The sequence below is a fragment of the Emys orbicularis genome, chromosome 7 (assembly GCF_028017835.1).
Source record: "Emys orbicularis isolate rEmyOrb1 chromosome 7, rEmyOrb1.hap1, whole genome shotgun sequence".
Lineage (NCBI taxonomy): Eukaryota > Metazoa > Chordata > Testudines > Emydidae > Emys > Emys orbicularis.
Window position 1 is genome coordinate 100,869,396 of NC_088689.1, and position 17,369 is coordinate 100,886,764.

Consider the following 17,369-nt stretch of genomic DNA (forward strand, 5'->3'; position numbering starts at 1 on the left):
GGACTGGGGGGGTCAGGAGTCGCCATGAGCCATCGGGGTCCTGGGGTCAGTGATGGGCACTGGGGGGGTCACATGGGGAAAGGGGTCACAGAGGGGTCAAAGAGCCATATAAGGTTATCTGAGGTCACAGAACATCTTCCTGAGGGCTGAACCCCGCCCTCCGATGGACGCCATTTTGCGCCGCCAGCAGCCAGACGTCACTGCCCTTGCATCTGGTCACGTGACACAGTGCTGCTCTGGTCACGTGATGGGGAAGATGGCGGCCCCCAGGGCGGCTTCCGGGCCTGGCTAATCAGGAAGTGGGAGCTGCCGGCGGCTGCGCAGAGGGGTTTGGAGCGGGGTCTGGCGAGGAGGTGAGAGCCTGGGATGGGGGGCCCCGAGGGAGCCCAGGGGAGGGGGGCCCCAGCACGGGACGTGGAGCCTCAGGAGAGCGGGGGTCCAGTGAGAGGGGCGAGGGGCCCGGAGAGGGAAGGCCCAGGTCATGGGGAGGCTGATCTCGGGGCTGTGGGGACCCAGGAGCCTGGGGGTGCAGTGAGGGGGGAGCCCCAGGGTCATGTGGGATTGAGGGGGGCTGAGCTAGGGGCTGTGGGAACCCAGGAGTCTGGGGGTGCAGTGAGGGGGGAATCCCAGTGTCACAGCGGATTGAGGGGGGCTGAGCTAGGGGCTGTGGGGACCCAGGATTCTGGGGGTGCAGTGAGGGGGGAGTCCCAGTGTCACAGCGGATTGAGGGGGGCTGAGCTAGGGGCTGTGGAGACCCAGGAGTCTGGGGGTGCAGTGAGGGGGGAGTCCCAGGGTCACTGCGGATTGAGGGGGGCTGAGCTAGGGGCTGTGGGAACCCAGGAGTCTGGGGGTGCAGTGAGGGGGGAGTCCCAGTGTCACAGTGGATTGAGGGGGGCTGAGCTAGGGGCTGTGGGGACCCAGGAGTCTGGGGGTGCAGTGAGGGGGGAGTCCCAGTGTCACAGCGGATTGAGGGGGGCTGAGCTAGGGGCTGTGGGGACCCAGGAGTCTGGGAGTGCAGTGAGGGGGGAGTCCCAGTGTCACAGCAGATTGAGGGGGGCTGAGCTAGGGGCTGTGGGGACCCAGGAGTCTGGGGGTGCAGTGAGGGGGGAGTCCCAGTGTCACAGCGGATTGAGGGGGGCTGAGCTAGGGGCTGTGGAGACCCAGGAGTCTTTGAGGCAAATGGGGCCTAAGCGGGATCCACCCCTGAGGAAAGGGCCGCAGAGGGTCCCGGTGGGGGGTGGCCAAGGAGAGGCGATCTGGATCCATAGGGAATGGAGGCAGGGGGCCCGGGCAGGGGGGCAGGGCCCTGTTGAGGTCTGGGTGCCCCGCAGGCATATCAAGGGCTCCCCAGCTACTGGGTTGCCTCTCTGGGGTGGCCAGGGCAGATGGGCATCGAGGGGAACCTGTGGTGGAGGAGGGGAGAGCCCCACAGATCCTGACCAAGTGTGGATCCCCAGGGAAAAGCCGGCTCCTGCTGGGGGGCCTGGGGACATCTGGGTGCACAAGGTGAGGGACCCCGCAGGAGCTGGGGAGATGTGGGTCTGGGCCTGGGAGGCCACAAAGAGCGAGAAGGACCAAGGGGAGGCCAGGGTGTGGACCCTCCAGAAAGCGGGGGACAGGAGAGTTGGGCAGGGAGAGGGGAGGCATGAGGCACCCTAAGTGGGCAAAGATAATGTGCATCACATGGGGCCTGATATTGGGGGGAACTGCAAACACACACTGGCAGGGGAGCAGATATCACTGTGGGGTGGGAATGGGGGGCACAGGTAGGGAGACCCCACTGAAGCACATTGGGTGGGTGGGAATGGGGGGCACAGGTAGGGAGACCCAACTGACACACATTCGGTGGGTGGGAATGGGGGGCAAAGGTAGGGAGACCCCACTGATGCACATTGGGTGGGTGGGAATGGGGATACAGCTGGGGAAATCACATAGGGGAGAGCTAGAATAGGGGGTGCAGGTGGGGAGACTTGGTGGACATTAGGAGACCCCACCGTCCACGAGATTCTCTGGCTGGCACACCAGAGGGCAGTGGTGTCTGGTGCTACTAGGGCAGGGAGCGGAGGAGAGGCTCCTTCAGCTGGAGGACAGGTAAGTGGGGCGTCCAGAGGCTCCCAGGCCTGGACGGGGGGGATCCGGACGGATGGACTATGTGCCGCTGCATGCCTAGGGTAGGATCTGGAGGGGTGGGTAGCAGTATGAAGGACCAGTGGAGGGCTTAGAATATTTACAGCATGTCACTGTGTGTTTGAGTTGGGGGGGCATGGGGTGTGCAGAGGATTGGTTCAGGCCCAGGGAATGGGATGACAGCACCTTCCTCTCTAGGGAACGCTGGCTCTGAATTGGCCCCAGGGCAAGGGTACTGGCTGGCTCGGGGAGGGAATAGGATATGGGGACTTTCCCCTCTAGGGGGGCTGGCTCTAATCCAGCTCAGCGGGGGGAAGGGGGGAACTGGCTGGGACTGAGGGTGAGTCTCTTGGTTTACCCCCACTAACCAGGTTCTCATTGCATGTCCTTCCAGGATGCAGTCGAGCCAGGCCACAGCGCTGCTCACACTCTGCCTGTGGGCGCTTTGTCATCCAGCGCTGGGCACTGAGGGCAAGAGAAAGCTGCAGATTGGCGTCAAGAAGCGGGTGGAGAACTGTCCCATCAAATCCCGCAAGGGAGATGTGCTGCACATGCATTACACTGTGAGTACTGCCCTGTGGAAGGGGGCAGTGCCAACCAGCTAGGGCCTGGGGATCTGTATGCTGGCAGGCACGGGAGGCATCAACTAGCCAGAGCCTGAGGTTCTGGGGCCAAGGAGAGACCTAGCCAGCCGATGTCCCTGGTGCCCCATTAATGCAGGGAAAGGGAGGGCACAAGTATTTGCCTGTAGCTCCTGGGGCAATGTTTGTGTGTTGGGAGATGGGAGTCTCTGGCTGGGGCAGGCCACTCCATCTCACCCCCTCCTCTCCCACAGGGCAAACTAGAAGATGGGACCGAGTTTGACAGCAGCATCCCACGTGACCAGCCCTTCATCTTCTCGCTGGGGACGGGCCAAGTCATCAAAGGCTGGGACCAAGGCCTGCTTGGGTAAAGTCCTGCCCTGCAAGTTGAGGGAGAGGTTGTTCAGAGAGCAGTCCCCCACATTGAGCCTGGGGCTCGACTCAAGCTGTGGCTGGAATCACAGAGTGAGGGACCCAGACATCCAGCTCGTGGTGGGGCACGTGGCACAGTCCCCTTTAGCCTCTCTCCATATGTCACTTGGCCTTCCCCTTCTCTGGTGTTAATCACATTTATTACAGTAGCCCCTGAGGACTCTCTGCTGTCCCAGGCACTGCACAGTCAGGACTGGCTGCAGCCCTGCCCCCCCAAGCTCCCACTCGACCAGTGGAGGGGGCAAACGGCTCCTGTTCTGAGCCTTGGCATGGATTTGCAGAGCGATCCATGCCCCAGCCTTTGTACAGTCTTGGAGCATCCCCTGCATTGTGCTACAGCCTAGAACCACCCCCTTTGGCAAAGGGTGAAACCCACCGCTCTGAGACAGGGCCCTTAGGCTCCAGCACCCTCTCTCTATGGCTCCCCAGCTAGTGCCTGGTAGACGCTTTTCATCCCTTCAGGGAGTGATGCAACTAACGGATTTGCAGCGACCCGGCGCAGCCTTTTCAAAACGGGCGGGTGTTTATTAGTCACTTGGCCTCCATCATTAAAGGGGCCATCTTAGAATGGAAAACAAAGCTTAAATCTGAGTCCATGCTGGCAGCATCACCTGCCACTCTGGTCCAAAGCTTGGAGTCTCTCTGTCTCCCTACACTGAGTATTGGCAGCTGAATTCTGATAACCGTGACCTCAGCCCCTTGGTGCCCAGGTGCAGCCCTGCTGTGTCTGGGTCCTTCTCCCTTGGCTGGCAGTCGTGGCCGGCCAGCCGGACTCCCAGTGTTTCTCCAGGGCTCGATGCCTTGATGCATTCGCCCCCAGCTAGAGAGACCGCAGCTGTCCCTTCTCCTCTGCGCTAGGGGGGAAAGTAACCCCTTCCCAGCCAGGGGGTGGCAATCCCAAGTGGGGGGGGGGAAACTGAGTCACACCTATGGTTCATACAGATATGACCACAATTCCCACACTCTGCACATGCCTCCTGAGCCTTAATTCAGACTTTGCTCCACCTGCCCTGTCTGCAGTGATCTTCCTGATGCTGCCAGCCAGCCATCGATCACTGGGGTTGTCCATTCTGCGTGACTTCACAGCGAAGAGATTAACACCTTCTTCTCTTTGAACTGGATGCTGCCTATTCCCACTCTGGATCAGCGGCAGAGCTGTAGACAAAGCAGGAGTCCTGGCTTCGAGCCTCTGCTCTAACCCACAGGACCCCACTCCCTTCCCAGAACTGGGAATAGAACCCAGAAGTCCTGGCTCCCAGCCCCCTCTGTGCTAACCACTAGACACACTGAATATTACGCCGTGCTGCTCCAGTTACATTAGTCAACTGTTAGTGGCCATAGCCAAGCTAGTACCACACGCTGTTCCATCCCTAGCAGTGGTTGCAGGTGGATACGTGGATTTTTTTCCCCATGGGGGGCAGATACACCACATAGCCCAATGAGCAGCAGCTCTTCTGACACTACTGTCTTACCCACTGTGACTGTCTCCTATGCTTCTCAACCAATCTTGTTTTTTAAGCCTCTTACTGTTTTGGTTTGGGCTGCCCTGTTTGCTCTTGGAGCCGATAGTGGTTCAGGGGGTGGATGAGCTTATAACCAAGAGCTGACTGAGAGGGTGCAGCAAGCAGAAAATGGATTCTCACGCATGTAAGCCACTCTGGGTCGAGCAACAGGGTTGGGAGGGATTCCAAACCTGCCAGGGGGTGGTCAGGTGCCCCAAAAGTGATCCCCCGCTGGGGGAAGAGTGGTACAGTGGTTAGAGCTGCCTAGATAGCTAGTTCTCAGAATGGGGCTGACTCCTAGGCGCTACTGTAAGACAAACAGGGCCCTAGCCTAGGGCTCTGGAAGCCCTGGTTCCATTCGCTGCGTGGGCAGGTCACTCGGTTTCTCCATCTGCAGCTGGGGATAATAGCTCTGCCCAGCCTCAGGCCTGTGATAAAGATTGAGGTGCCCAGTGGGGATGGGCGCCAGAGCAGTACCGAGGATGGGTCTAGAACTGACTCTTTCCTGCGCAGTCATCCATCCCAAGGCCAGAAGAGCCCACGGTGACCATCTGGCCTGACCTCCTGTCCCAGGCCATTGGACTCTTTCTGGCCAAACTAGAGCAGAGCTGTTAGAAGAACATCCTGTCTTGATTTAACAATTGCCATGACGGAGAATCCACTGCAGCCCTTGGGAAAGATGGGTCCGAGCAAGAGAAATTGGAGACTGGCAATCCCACTGATGCTCACACTCAGATTCCTGGGCTTAGAGGCCCAAATGCACGATATACCTCCCCTGGATCAGCAGCAGGCTTTGAGCCCCTTCACCTTCAGATCCCCACGAGCCCCTTATTGTTTCAGGTACAACGGAGATGGTTGAACTCTGCCAGATTTCAGCATGTGCAATACATTCATTCTGTTAAATACCTGCTATTTGTGTTACTGGGTTTAGCCAGCTGTCTGTGCCAGTGGGGGATTTTTAGCTGTCACGTGCAGTTGAAGGTAAATAGTCCATTGACAATTTTGGCCTCAGACATTGGGAATCTGGGCAATATCGACTCTCCCATGAACTTGCCCATGATTCATTTTACCTGCACGGACTATCAGCAGCAGAGGCTCCCTGAGCTTTTGCCATTGTGAAGTGGAGTTATCTGCCATTTTACTGATGGCAGAGAAGGGTGTGGGGGTGACTTCCCCAAGATCCGGAGAGTGAGTCAGTGGCAGGACCAAGAGTGGAATTCAGGAGTCCTGCCTCCCGGCCTCCTGCTCTAGCCCACGGGGCCCCACTCCCCTCCCAGAGCTGGGGGTAGAATCCAGGAGTCGTGCCTGCCAGCCATAGTCTTTTGCCCCAGGAGAGGGCTCTGAGTGGTGGCTTAACAGGGGAAGCTGCAGGGGTGATGTTTGCTGCTGTTGGGTTACAATAAGCATATGATCCTGTCTTTGCTTCCTTAAAGGGGCTTTGTGGTGGGGAGTGGGGGGGTCTGACTGAGAGGTCTGGTGCTGTTGACTCAGCAAGTCTCACTGCTGTCTCCTTTCAGGATGTGCGAGGGTGAGAAGAGGAAACTGGTGATTCCCTCCGAGCTGGGTAGGTAGCCAGGGATTGGACTGACCCACTCTGCAGGGGGAATGGGGTACAAGGCCTTTCTCCTCTAGGGGACGCCAGCTCTGATCCAGTCCTAGCAGGCAGTGACCAATGATCAAACTGCTGGGGGTCTCTCCAGTTTCCATGTCTTGCTAAAGTCACCTGCCCAGAACCATCACCAGAGGGGACTGTGGGTGGGAATTGAGGGGCATCAACAGAGCTATGAGGTGGGAGCCTGGGGCTGTGGGTCAGGACTATGGGGCATCAGGGTGTTCACTCCTAGGCCAGTCCCCTGTGGGAAAGCAGGTGGGGGGAGGAGGGGGGCACTGCTTTGGGTGCCCAAAAGACACTGACATTTACGGGAGGGTGCTCTTTGTGCCGGTCTGGCCTCTTTCCCATTGCTCAAGTCCCTGCCCGAAACCACCTCTCCCCATTGGGCTGTGGGGGTGGGAGGGTCAGTTCCTTGCTTTAAATTTTCTCTGTTTCCTCCAAAGGCTACGGGGACCGAGGGGCTCCACCTAAGATCCCAGGTAAGGCCACTGTGCACCCCATGTGCTTGGTCCCTGCCTGTCCCTCGGGGCAGTGGTGCCAACCGTGTGAACTGCCAGCCCATCAGGTCTCCACAGCCTACCTCCAGGCACTCACTGGGGCAGCCCCTCCTCTATCACCTCCCAGGCAGCAGGGCCGTTATCCGGCCATCTGGCAGTGAGGTCCTCCCTGCTCCCCTCCCCCACAGCGACATAGGGTCCCTGCTGTGCAGAATGGCTGGGGGTTCCTGCCTGGGTGGGGGAGGAGTGGGACAGGATTGCATGATGCTCCCCTGACTTTGCCCTGTCCCCCTCCAGGTGGCGCAACACTGATCTTCGAGGTGGAGCTGCTGAAGATTGAGCGGCGACCGGAGCTGTAGGCAGGCAGCATTGGCTGTGGGTGGGTGGATGGAGGTCTGGGGGGGCCTTGGCTTGGTGGGGGAAGGGTTGTGTGTGACCATGCGCACACGGGGGGCGGGGGGCAGAGGGGTGTTTAAAAAAATCCTGGAAGATCAAAAATAAAAGCACAGACTGGAGCTGCCCAGTGTGTGGGGGTAAGGGGTGCTGTGAAGGAAGGGGGGCTCTGGAAAATGGTGCAGAGGCAGGGCAAGCCCAGAGCAAAGTAAATTGCATCCAGGAGCCCCAGCTCTCAATCTCGGAGGGGAGAGGGGGCTTGTCAGAGCAGGGAGTCCAGGCTTCTGAGTTCTCTCCCTGCCCCCAGGCAGGTGCTGTGAACCATCCTGCCATGGAGTGGCACTGTCTGCCTTCGCCACAGGGTGGCACCTGGCAACAGCTGGCAGCCCCTCTGCCTGTGACCCGCTTTCCCAGGCAGAGAGGGGAGGGGCCACTTGCTCTGGGGCGGGGCTGTGCCTGGGACAGCATGGGTAGGGCAGGAGGGAGGCCTTGGGCACTGGCCTGGCTGGGAAGAGAGAGCTGAGGAGCTGAGCTGGGGGCAGGCCTCGACCCGCTGCAGGCCAGCTTCAAGGGCAGAGCGGGCAGCATGTGGGAACCAGCAGCAGTGACTCAGCCTGCTCCCAGATCCACCCTGTGAGACTGCAGCCGCACCCTGTGCTCACGAGGGCCCTGGGGTTGGACAGCAGGGGCTGCGGGGCTGGAGTGAGGGGCACTGGCACAGCTGGGGTCGGAGGGGGACATAGGGCTGGATAGCAGGGGCTGCAGGTTGGGAGGGAGGGGGACATGGGGTGGATAGCAGGGGGCTGTGGGACAGCTGGGGTTGGTTGGAAGGGGACATAGGGCTGGATAGCAGGGGCTGCGGGTTGGGAGTGTGGGGCACTGGCAGAGCTGGGGTTGGTTGGAGGGGGACAGAGGCCGGCTAGCAGGGGCTGCAGGTTGGGAGCGAGGGGCACTGGCAGAGCTGGGATAGTGGGGGGCTGCAGGTCAGGATTGAGAACTGGCAGACATGGGGTGCCCAGGGAGAGGAGGGAGGGGCAGTGCCAGGCCCATCTGGTCAGTCCCATCCTCCATTACCCAGCAGGGTGTATCAGGGAGCCAGCTGGGTTGCTGCTGGAGGGCAGGGGGCTGGGTGGGGTGGAATGGAGGCTGCCAGCGCACTCGTCCCCACCACAGCAGGGTGCTGGCCCCAGCCCCGTCCTGCCGGCTCCCAGCCACCCGGTGACCTCAGGCCGGAAGCACGAAGTGTGGCTGCCGCCCGATTTGTTCCAGGAGCCAGGGACATTCTTTCCGTGCTGAGCTCAGCCCTGCCAGGAGCGGGGGAGGGGAGGCACTCAGCCTGGCCTGGATGGGGCCTAACCAGCCTCCTGGGGCATGGATGTCACAGGGCCAGGGAGTCCCTCCCCCTCCCCCCCCAGCAGACAGCCTGTTGCCAGTGCTGGGACCCACCTTGCCACCTGGTTGCCACAGCAGCTGCCTCCCACGGGGGGAGAGGGCCTGGGGAATGTGGAGCTGGCAGCGGCTGTGTGCGGGGAAGGAGAAGGGCTGCTCTGTGGGGTGCGAGGTGGTACCAGCAGCTGGTGCTGGGCACCCCCGTCCTTGGCCAAGCCCCAGGTGGGGCTCAGTTGGCCCTTCCTCTGCCTGTCTTTCCCAGGTGATTTGCAGATGCTGAGGGCTTCCCTTCGTGCTGCTGATCCCTCCCACCACCTATTAGCCACAATTAACATCTCGGCTGGGCATGCTGGCAGCAACAGGGTGTTATCCTGCAGGGGATCCCACCACCCCTGCTGTTAAAATGGGGCCCAGTCTGGACCTGCCCTCCATTCCCTTTTCGGCTGGGGGTATCTGCCCACAGCCTCCCTGCTCCCATCAAAAGATGCTTGAGAAATGGGGAAAGGGGCTGCAGTCACCTCAAGCTGGAAGCCCTGCTGATTCCCACCCCACAGAGTGCCCTCTTCAGCCCCCCCATGCTTGGGAGTGTCCCACACACACCAGTGCCCACTTATACCAGTGGGTGCTACCCTCTGACCCCCAACCTGCCTGCAAGTTTCCCCCATTGGTCCTGCACACACACCCCAAACCACCCAATCTACCCCCCCCCACCACCACAGGACAGCAGCTCCCCAACTCTCAAACACTTTTATTAAATTCATATAAAAACACAAAATTCATGTAATAATTAAAAAAAACTAAAAAAAAAAATCCTTACAAAAAATCAAATCATAACCCCCCTCCCCAAAGCCCCCCACTACCAAAAAAAGAGGGGGCTCATGTGGGGGTATTGCTAAGGAGCTGTCCAGCTGGCTAGTGATTATCAATGCACTGGGGAGGTTGAGGAGGGGGCCCCCCTCCCTCTACATCCCCAAGCTTTAGAGAGGGGATTCCCCCCACCCCAGCCTGGTGCCATTGGTTGCTTCTCTCCCCCCTCCCCACCCCCCAGGTGGGGGAGGTGGGTCTAAGGATGGGGGGGGTCATTTCTTCTGGGGGGTGCTGAGCTTCTGCATGCCTCGGATCTTGTCGAGCAGGTCCCCCACAAAAGCCTGGTGGGGAGGAAGAGAAGGGTTATGGGGGGCAGGAGCGGAAGCCCCTTTCCTTTCTGATAGAGCCCTGGAGTCCTGCCACCCACCCTGCCCTAACCCACTAGACCCCACCCCCTCCCAGACTGGTTCCTTCCCCCAGTGGCCCAGGATCCTCTAAGGATACAGCCCCCACCCAGCAGTAGGTTTCAGAGGGCCCCAGAAACCGGCTCTGGAGAGGAAGTCCCCACCCCAAAGTGACAGGTGTGTGTGGGGGGGACGGGACTGGAGAGGGAATGGCAGCTGCTGACCCCCCCCCCCCCAGCCTGGAGATTGATCACAACTGCTGGGGCAGGCCCAGAGCCATCCACTTCCCTCCCACTGTCCAGGGGGCGGGTCCCAGTGTTTCTAGCTCCTGTGTGAGATGCAGGGACCTGCCACTCACCTCCGTGGGCTTGTAACAGTCAACCAGGAGCTCCTGGGGAAGGGACAGAGAGGGGGGTCAGGGCTGAGAGGGGGGCCGCCCACGGGCCAGATCCACCTCCAGGTCCAGTTGCCACCCCCAACATAACAGCTCTTGCAGTGCAGCTATCCTGCCCCCGCCCCCGCATCCCTGCCCCATGGTTCGCACCACCCAGACTTCCCCACAGTTTTGTGCATGCTGGATCTCCTACCCCAGCCCCATACCTTATATCCCCCACCCTTGTAGCTCCCAGCCCTGCCTCCTTCCCTGCCCCATGGCTTCCAAGACACCACCACCACCCTGTCCCTTGGGTTCCCCACCTCCTCAGGCTGCATGATCCCCAGCTCTGTATCCCACTCCCTCCCCTCCTAGGCCAGCTCCCCTGGCATGCACCCCGACCCCATGGGTGGCTACTACAGGGCCCTCCTTGCAGCCAGGTCAGTACTGCCCCAGATTCTACCCCCACCAGGCTGGCTATCGTTCCCTACAGTGTGGTGCTTTGCTGCCCCATCCCTTCCCCTCTAGCCTGGCACTCCACCAACCCCCTGCCACCATCCCAGGCACCTCACTAGTCCCAGCCCCACCCTGCACCTCCCCCCCCCCCAACCCCCTGCACTACCAGCTGAGCCCCACGCCAGCCCCAAGGGACTGACAGTGTGTCTACTGGCAGGGGGACCCTGCTGCACCCCCTACCTTCACCCTGGCTCCCCGGGCATCATCACTGCCCATGTCCAGCAGCTCATCTACATCGATCTCCAGCTCTGGAATCTCCTCTTCCTGGGAAAGGGGTGGAAATGAGGGGGGGGGGTTAGTGCACTGGCGTAGCCCCCCCAACTAGTTACCCCCGACACACACACACTGAAGAACAGGCCAGTCCCCACGCTCCCACCTCGGACTGAGACCGAGCAGTGCATGCTGGGAGCAGTCACACCTACCCCCAATCATCCAGCTCCCCACCCACCCACACTAAACCAGACTGGGAACCGGGGGTGGGGTGGGGAGATTAGCAGTTGGAAGAGTTTTAGCAGCACAACAGAAACGGCCTAATCAGGTCACCCTCCACTCCAGCAGCCAGGCTCAGACCTCCTCTCCCCCGCAAAAGAACCCTGCCTAATCAGCTCCCTGGCTAATTAAATCAGAAGTTGGGCTCTCCCCCCACGAGGGGGAGGAGGGGGGGCATGGCAGACCCAGTCTGAACAATAGGATTCAGCCCCTCAAGCAGCTCCAGCTACTTACAGCCCCATTAGCCATCTCAGAGACAAGCTCCATATGGCGCATCTGGCCCTGTATAAACAGCCCTGGCACCTCACCCCAGAGGTGGCTGCATCTCAGCCCTGGGAGGGATCCCTGCGTGCGCCCCTCCCCCCAGCGTTGTGTGCAAGCGGGAGTCACCGAAATCCACATGGAGATTTGGAAACAGGAAGCAAGTCAGTTGGAATCCAGGGAAGAGTCACGCCGCCCTCCCCCCACCGCTGCCCCACCCCCTTTGCTTGGAGGGATCGTCCACATACACTAGCCTGTGCCCCCGGCCCCCACCAACATCAAAAACTCCTCCCCAATGCCCTGGACCCCTCACCAAGGGGGGGAGAGGCAAGCGGGGGGGGGGTAATCTGCCCCCCCCCTTTAGGCAATTTAGGAATTAACTGTTTAGATTCCATCCAGCCCCACTGACTGGAAATGGGGGCGGGGTTGCCTGTCTCCCCCCGAGACTTTAAAGCGATTACAGCCTGCAAAGGAAATCCTTGGAACTAAGCAGCGTGAGAAACTTGGGGGAAGTTTGAGGACCCCCTCCCGCCCGATGGGAGTGTGGGGAAGGGAGGGGGGGTTAGCTGTCCAACCCGACCCCCAAATCCACCGGCTACAGAGCAAATCTGGGGGAGGCCTGGCGCGCAGCGTGAGGGTCGGGATGGGATGGCGGCTGGTACTTAAGCGAGGGGTTCCAGATGGGGGTCACCGTCATGTGACCGGGCGAGGTCCGTGTTTTGGGGACGGTAGATGGGGACTGGGAGACTCGTGTCCCTGGGCGAAAGGGGGAGGGGACTCCCCTAGTTTGGAGATGGGGGTGCTTATTGGGGTGCTAGGGAAGTTGGGGGCTCGGGGGTCCCTGACAGGCAGAGATGGGGCTGTTCCAGGACCCGGGGCGGGGGTACCTGGCAGTCGTACAGCTGCGTGAGCTGCTCCAGGATCCACTCCTCCAGGTTAAGCCGCTTGCGAAGCTCCTTGCGATCGTATTTCACCGTGACCTTCCCCTGGCGCCTGACCGGCCCCTCCTCCTCCTCCTGGCCCGGCTCCCCCGGGGGGCTCTGGAAATACACCCGGGGGCTTGTGGCCCCCGCTGGGCCGCTCTCTGGGCTGCAAGGCGCTGCCATCCGCCGTGCCGGGGACCCGAACCGGGTCAGAACTGACTCCGCTGCTGCCTGAACCGGGCCCACGTGGGCTCAGAACCTCCGGCTGCTGATGCCGGGAGCGGCTCTCAGCTGGATCCTGCCGATGCTGCCTCAGCCCAGACCCCGGCACACGTGGGTCCAGAACCGAAGCCGCCTTCAGCTGCCGATACCGCGATGGAAGGAACCAGGTCCTCTTCCTGCCCTCGCGGGAACCAGAACCGGATCCTGCTATTACGGGCTCTGGGTTCTGCCTTCAAGGAACCAGGACCACGTGCAGTCTGGGACAGATCCTTCCACTGCACGGAACCGGGCCTAGGCCGGAACCAGAACCGCCTTCAGCCTAGTACTAGGTGCTGGGTCGAGATTCACTTCTTGTCTGCACCGAATCGGGACCAAACCCACATCCGTCCTGCCTATTCTGGGACCACGTGCAAACCGAACCGGGGCCGAGCCTCCTCCCGGACCCTAATTCGCTTCTTGCCCGAACCTAGTACGACCAGAACCGGATCATGGTGCTGTCTTGTCCCGAACTAGGTCCGGATCCCCTCTTCTTCCTGGTGTTTCCGGACCGGGGGCCGGGATCAGAACCAGAATATGGAAAAGCTCCGTCTCCTGCTGGTACCGGATCCGCCTGGTGCTGCCACTACCGGTTCTTCCCAGCCCCAGTTGCTAGTACCGGCTCCGGCCAGCGCTGTCCTGGGTGCTGGTACCGGTTCCTCCGGTACTCACTCGCCCCAGCCGCAGTACCGGTTCCTCCCGGCTCTGGTTCGGTTCCGATCCGCTCCCCCCGACGGCCCCTTTGTCCCGCTGCTGCCGCTATCGCTCGCTCCTCGCCTCCCTCCCCCGCCCCCTCCCCGCCCCCTTAAAGAGGCCGCGTGTCTGTCTGTCCGTCCCCTCCCCCAGTCCTTCTGTCCGTCAACACCCTCCTCACGAGAAGGGAAGGGAGGTCAGGCTGCGCCCCCGCCACCCACCGCAAGCGTCTTTCTGTCAGTCCGTCGCTCCCTCACCTCCTGTGTCCGCCTGTCTGTCCGTCATACCCCCCACTGTAGGGGGTGGAGTGAGGTCAATCTGCTCGCCCCCAACACAGCGACTTTCTGTCCCATCCAGGATCTTCTATCCCTCCCGGCTCCCCCCCCCCCCCCCGCCCGGTCTGTCCCCAACCCCTCCCCCACGGGACAGGGGCGCTCGGGCTATCCCTCCCTCTAACCCAAGGTCGATCAGCCTGTCCCTCTGTCCCTCCCACCCCCCGTCTGTCTGTCCATCCCGGAGGTGTCCCTCCCCTAAACTCCCTCCCCCCCATACCCAGGGGCTGTCTGCCCCTTCCCCATGGGGTTCTGGCTGTCTGTCACAGCGCGCGGGGCGGGGGGGGGGTATTCTGCCCTTCCCCTGCACATGCTGTGTGCCCAGGCCACAGAGTTTATTCTCGGTGTGTGTCCCCTTCCCACCCACCCCCGCTTTGTCCATCCATCCATTCCCCCATCTAATTCCCCCACCACATCTTGCCTGTCTCTGGCCTCTCCAGGGCATGCCCATTTGTCCTTCTGTCTCACAATGGAGGGAGGGGGGAGTGTCTGTCTGTCCATAACAAAGGAGCGGAGGGAGGCTGTCAATTTGTCCAACCCGCCCTCCCCCAGTCTTGACTGCCCCCACAGACAGCCGATCTGCCCCCCTCATGTCTGTCCCTGTCTATCTGTCTCTATCCTTCCTGTTCCGCTGTGGGAAGGCAGCGATGGTGGGGGAGGAGCAGCTCCCTGCAGCCTGGGAGATAGCAAGGAAGGAACCCCCCTTCCCACCTGGCTCAGGCTGCAGTTTGCACGGGGGGAGGGGGAGGCAGCAGGCTCTGACCTGGGTTATTTGGAGAGGGACTAGGGTAGAGACAGTGAGAGCTGAGGGGCTGGGAAATCTAGTGGTCACTCCTCATGCTGGTGGGGCACGCCCGGGGGGCTGTGTACCCAACCCAAGCATCCCTCACTTGGTGCTGAGATGCGATGCAGCCACCTCTGGGGAGGGGCATGGAGCTGTTTATACGGGGATCCCTTGCCTGGTGCTTAGATGCAGCGGTCTCTGGGGTGGGACGCAGGAGCAAGGATCCCTTGCCCCTGAGCTGCAGCTAGTGCCACCTCTGGGGTGGGGCACAGTACTATGCCCCTAGGGGCATAGTACTATGCTCCCTGCAGAGAGGTGACTAGAGAGAGAGGTATGGGGGAGGGGGGATTTACAGGGGTGGCATGGAAAGGCCTGGAGGCCTGGGCTCACATTCCCCTTCTCACATGGAAAGCTCTAGGAAGGAAGGAGGGAGGGCAGGGGCATGTTTTCCGTCTTGCTAGCAACCACGCTGGGGTGTAGCCCCGCACCTGTCCAGGGGGTGGAGGACGGGGTCAGCAGAAGGAGGGGTGATGGTAGAAAAGTTTCAGTTGGGGGGTTGGGGGATAACTGGATACAAAGGGACAGCAGGAGCGGCGCTTAAGTAGGTTCCATTCCCCCCCCCCCAGTCCATGCACACACACACACCCTGACCCCATTGGGAATTTGTGGGGGCCTGAGGGCCGCTGTCCCTTTAAGAACTGGCTCCCTGCGGCCGGCCTGGCCCAGGGCGTCGGGGAAACACGTGGCCGGGATTGAGTAACAGAGCCGCGATTCAGGCGCTTCCTGGCCTGGCCGGGGCCCCGGAGCAAGCGCGGCAGCTGCGCCCGGCAGTGACACCCTCCGCGGCCTGATCCGAGCCTCCCCCTGTGCCTGCGCCCCAAGCCCCAGAGTGACCCCGCCAAAGGGAGCCCCCCCGCACTCCTGTGGCGTTCCCCAGCTAGCTGCCCTCCCCCATGCTTCCTACCACACTCCCCCAGCATGGTGCAGATCATACCCCTCCCTCGGGCACTACCCTGGCACTGCCTTGGGCTCAGCATGCTGGGGCAAGGGCACCGGTTAAATGCCCCCCCCGGGGTCCCAATCCTTCCACAGGGGGTGGGGATGGCTCCTCAGTGTGGGGAGGTGGAAGCCAGGACTCCTGGGTTCTGTTCTTGGCTCTGGGAGCGGAGTGGGGTCTCTCCCTTGCAGCCCTACAATTCTATTGTGCTTCAGGGGGAGGGGGGGAGACTAGTGGGTAGAGCGGAGCAGGGGCCTGGAAATCAATGTCTCCCCGGAGATATCCCAGCCACCATGGTAATGGCTAGGGCTGGTGGGTGCTACCCCACAATCTGCATCCACACCATGGCAGGGTGCTGTGCATGCAGCTGCATCCAAATCCCGTCCCATCCACTATCCCCATGGGACAGACCGGGGGGGGGGGGGGACTGCAGCACCTGGCTGTCACCTGTGAGCATGCCCTGGGGTCAGTGCAGTCTGCGGTGGTCCAATGCATTATCCCCATGCAACATGCAGGGGGGCTATGAGCATGCAGGGTGTGTGCAGCAGTAATGCAGCCTACGTGCATGCATTGGAGTCATGCAGCCTACATAATTCCCATGCTGTGACCCCATGCGGCTAGCATAGAGTTTGGGGACACATTGATGCAGCTATAAGCATGCACTAGGGTCAATGCAGCCTTGCACTATTCATATACAGCTTAGAGCCAAAGAACGCTGCAACAGTGCATCATTCCATTGTACTGCCGCCGTGCAACAGGCAGGGAGACTGTGCAGCACACTGATGCAGCCTCTGTGCATGCATGCATTAGTGACCGTGCCACCTAAACTATTCCCCTGGGCTGTCCCCATTCAGCAGGCTGGTGTTTGGGGCTGCATGCAGCACATTGCCACAGCCTGTGCACTAGGGCCGGTGCACACTGTTCCTCTGGCACGTAGGGCCCTTGGGTGCAGGAAGCGTCGCGTGGCCACTGCGAGGGGATCAGATCCATTCATGGAGCTAGGTGTGGGTCTCAGGAACGTAAAGACTCTGGCCCACAAAGGCTGTTCTCTGTGCGGGTGCGGCGGGCTGCAGCCCGACACTGCCACCTGCTGGCTACTCGGGGAATGGTCGCAGCAAGGACAAAAGGGAAATGGGATTCACCCATAGATGGAAGGGGTGGAGCTGCTAGTCTGGGTTGAGGGGCACTGGCAGAGGTGGGGTGGGGAGCCCAGGCCTGGGATAGCAGGGAGCTGTGGGTTGGGGCTGAGGGGCACCAGCAAAGCACAGGGCTGGGCAGCAGGCAGAGAGGAGCATCCAGATAGATGACCCGAAGGTTGAGACCCAAACACTCTCTTTATCTTACATCAGTACTGTACTCCGGAAGACTCCACCCCCCCCCCCATGGCTCCCACCCTGCCCCAGACACAGGCGCTGCCCTTGGTTCCAGAGCCACCCCACACCCTGTTTGCTCTCATTGCAAATTCCCCCAGCTCCCCCCCACACTCAGCCAGGTTCCTCAGGGCACAGCCCCTCTCCCCCCTTCCCCCTCTCTGCATTGTTTATTCCCCAGAAAGACTGGCATGGGGCCGGGGAGAGGGAGCAGAGGCAGATGGGGCCTGTCAAGGGGAACAGCCCCAAAGGGGCTCCATACAGACGGAAAAGTGTTGCCCATTTGTGGAAACTGCAGGCGGGGGGTGGGGGTGAGGCATTGCTGGAGTGGGGAGTCACAGAGGGGGGTGCAATAGGCCCCCCCTCCTGCTGCTCCCCACACTAGGTGGCTAGATTTCCCCCACAACATCCCAAGGACTCCTGAGTCCCAAGACAGCAGCAGATGCATGGAGGTGGGGGGCCCTACTGCCTGGGTCTGGTCCAATAGCTGGTGAATCCTGTTCTCTCCCCATGCCCCTTTGTTCGCCATGCTGGAAACTGCCTTGGATCCCTTTGCCTGATCTGGTGCTAGTGGGCGCTGTGCTCCAGGCAGCGGGGTGGGCGGGCTCAATAGAGGGTGCTCTCTCCTG

General features: G+C 61.0%; 2 protein-coding genes across 2 annotated transcripts; one reads left to right on the forward strand and one right to left on the reverse strand.

Annotated features, from left to right (window-relative positions):
* The first annotated feature begins 274 nt into the window (after window positions 1-274).
* On the forward strand, window positions 275-7,266 carry FKBP2 (FKBP prolyl isomerase 2). Its single transcript, XM_065408070.1, has 6 exons — window positions 275-353; window positions 2,522-2,690; window positions 2,963-3,075; window positions 6,160-6,206; window positions 6,698-6,733; window positions 7,049-7,266. The coding sequence occupies exons 2-6, from the start codon at window positions 2,523-2,525 to the stop codon at window positions 7,108-7,110; spliced, it is 426 nt and encodes a 141-aa protein (XP_065264142.1). The 5' UTR covers window positions 275-353; window position 2,522; the 3' UTR covers window positions 7,111-7,266.
* Window positions 7,267-9,612: 2,346 nt separating this feature from the next.
* Window positions 9,613-12,489, reverse strand: PPP1R14B (protein phosphatase 1 regulatory inhibitor subunit 14B). Its single transcript, XM_065408517.1, has 4 exons — window positions 12,271-12,489; window positions 10,814-10,897; window positions 10,103-10,135; window positions 9,613-9,681 (listed from the first exon to the last, which is right to left on the reverse strand). Exons 1-4 carry the CDS (start codon window positions 12,487-12,489, stop codon window positions 9,613-9,615), a joined length of 405 nt encoding a protein of 134 aa, XP_065264589.1.
* Window positions 12,490-17,369: the final 4,880 nt, after the last annotated feature.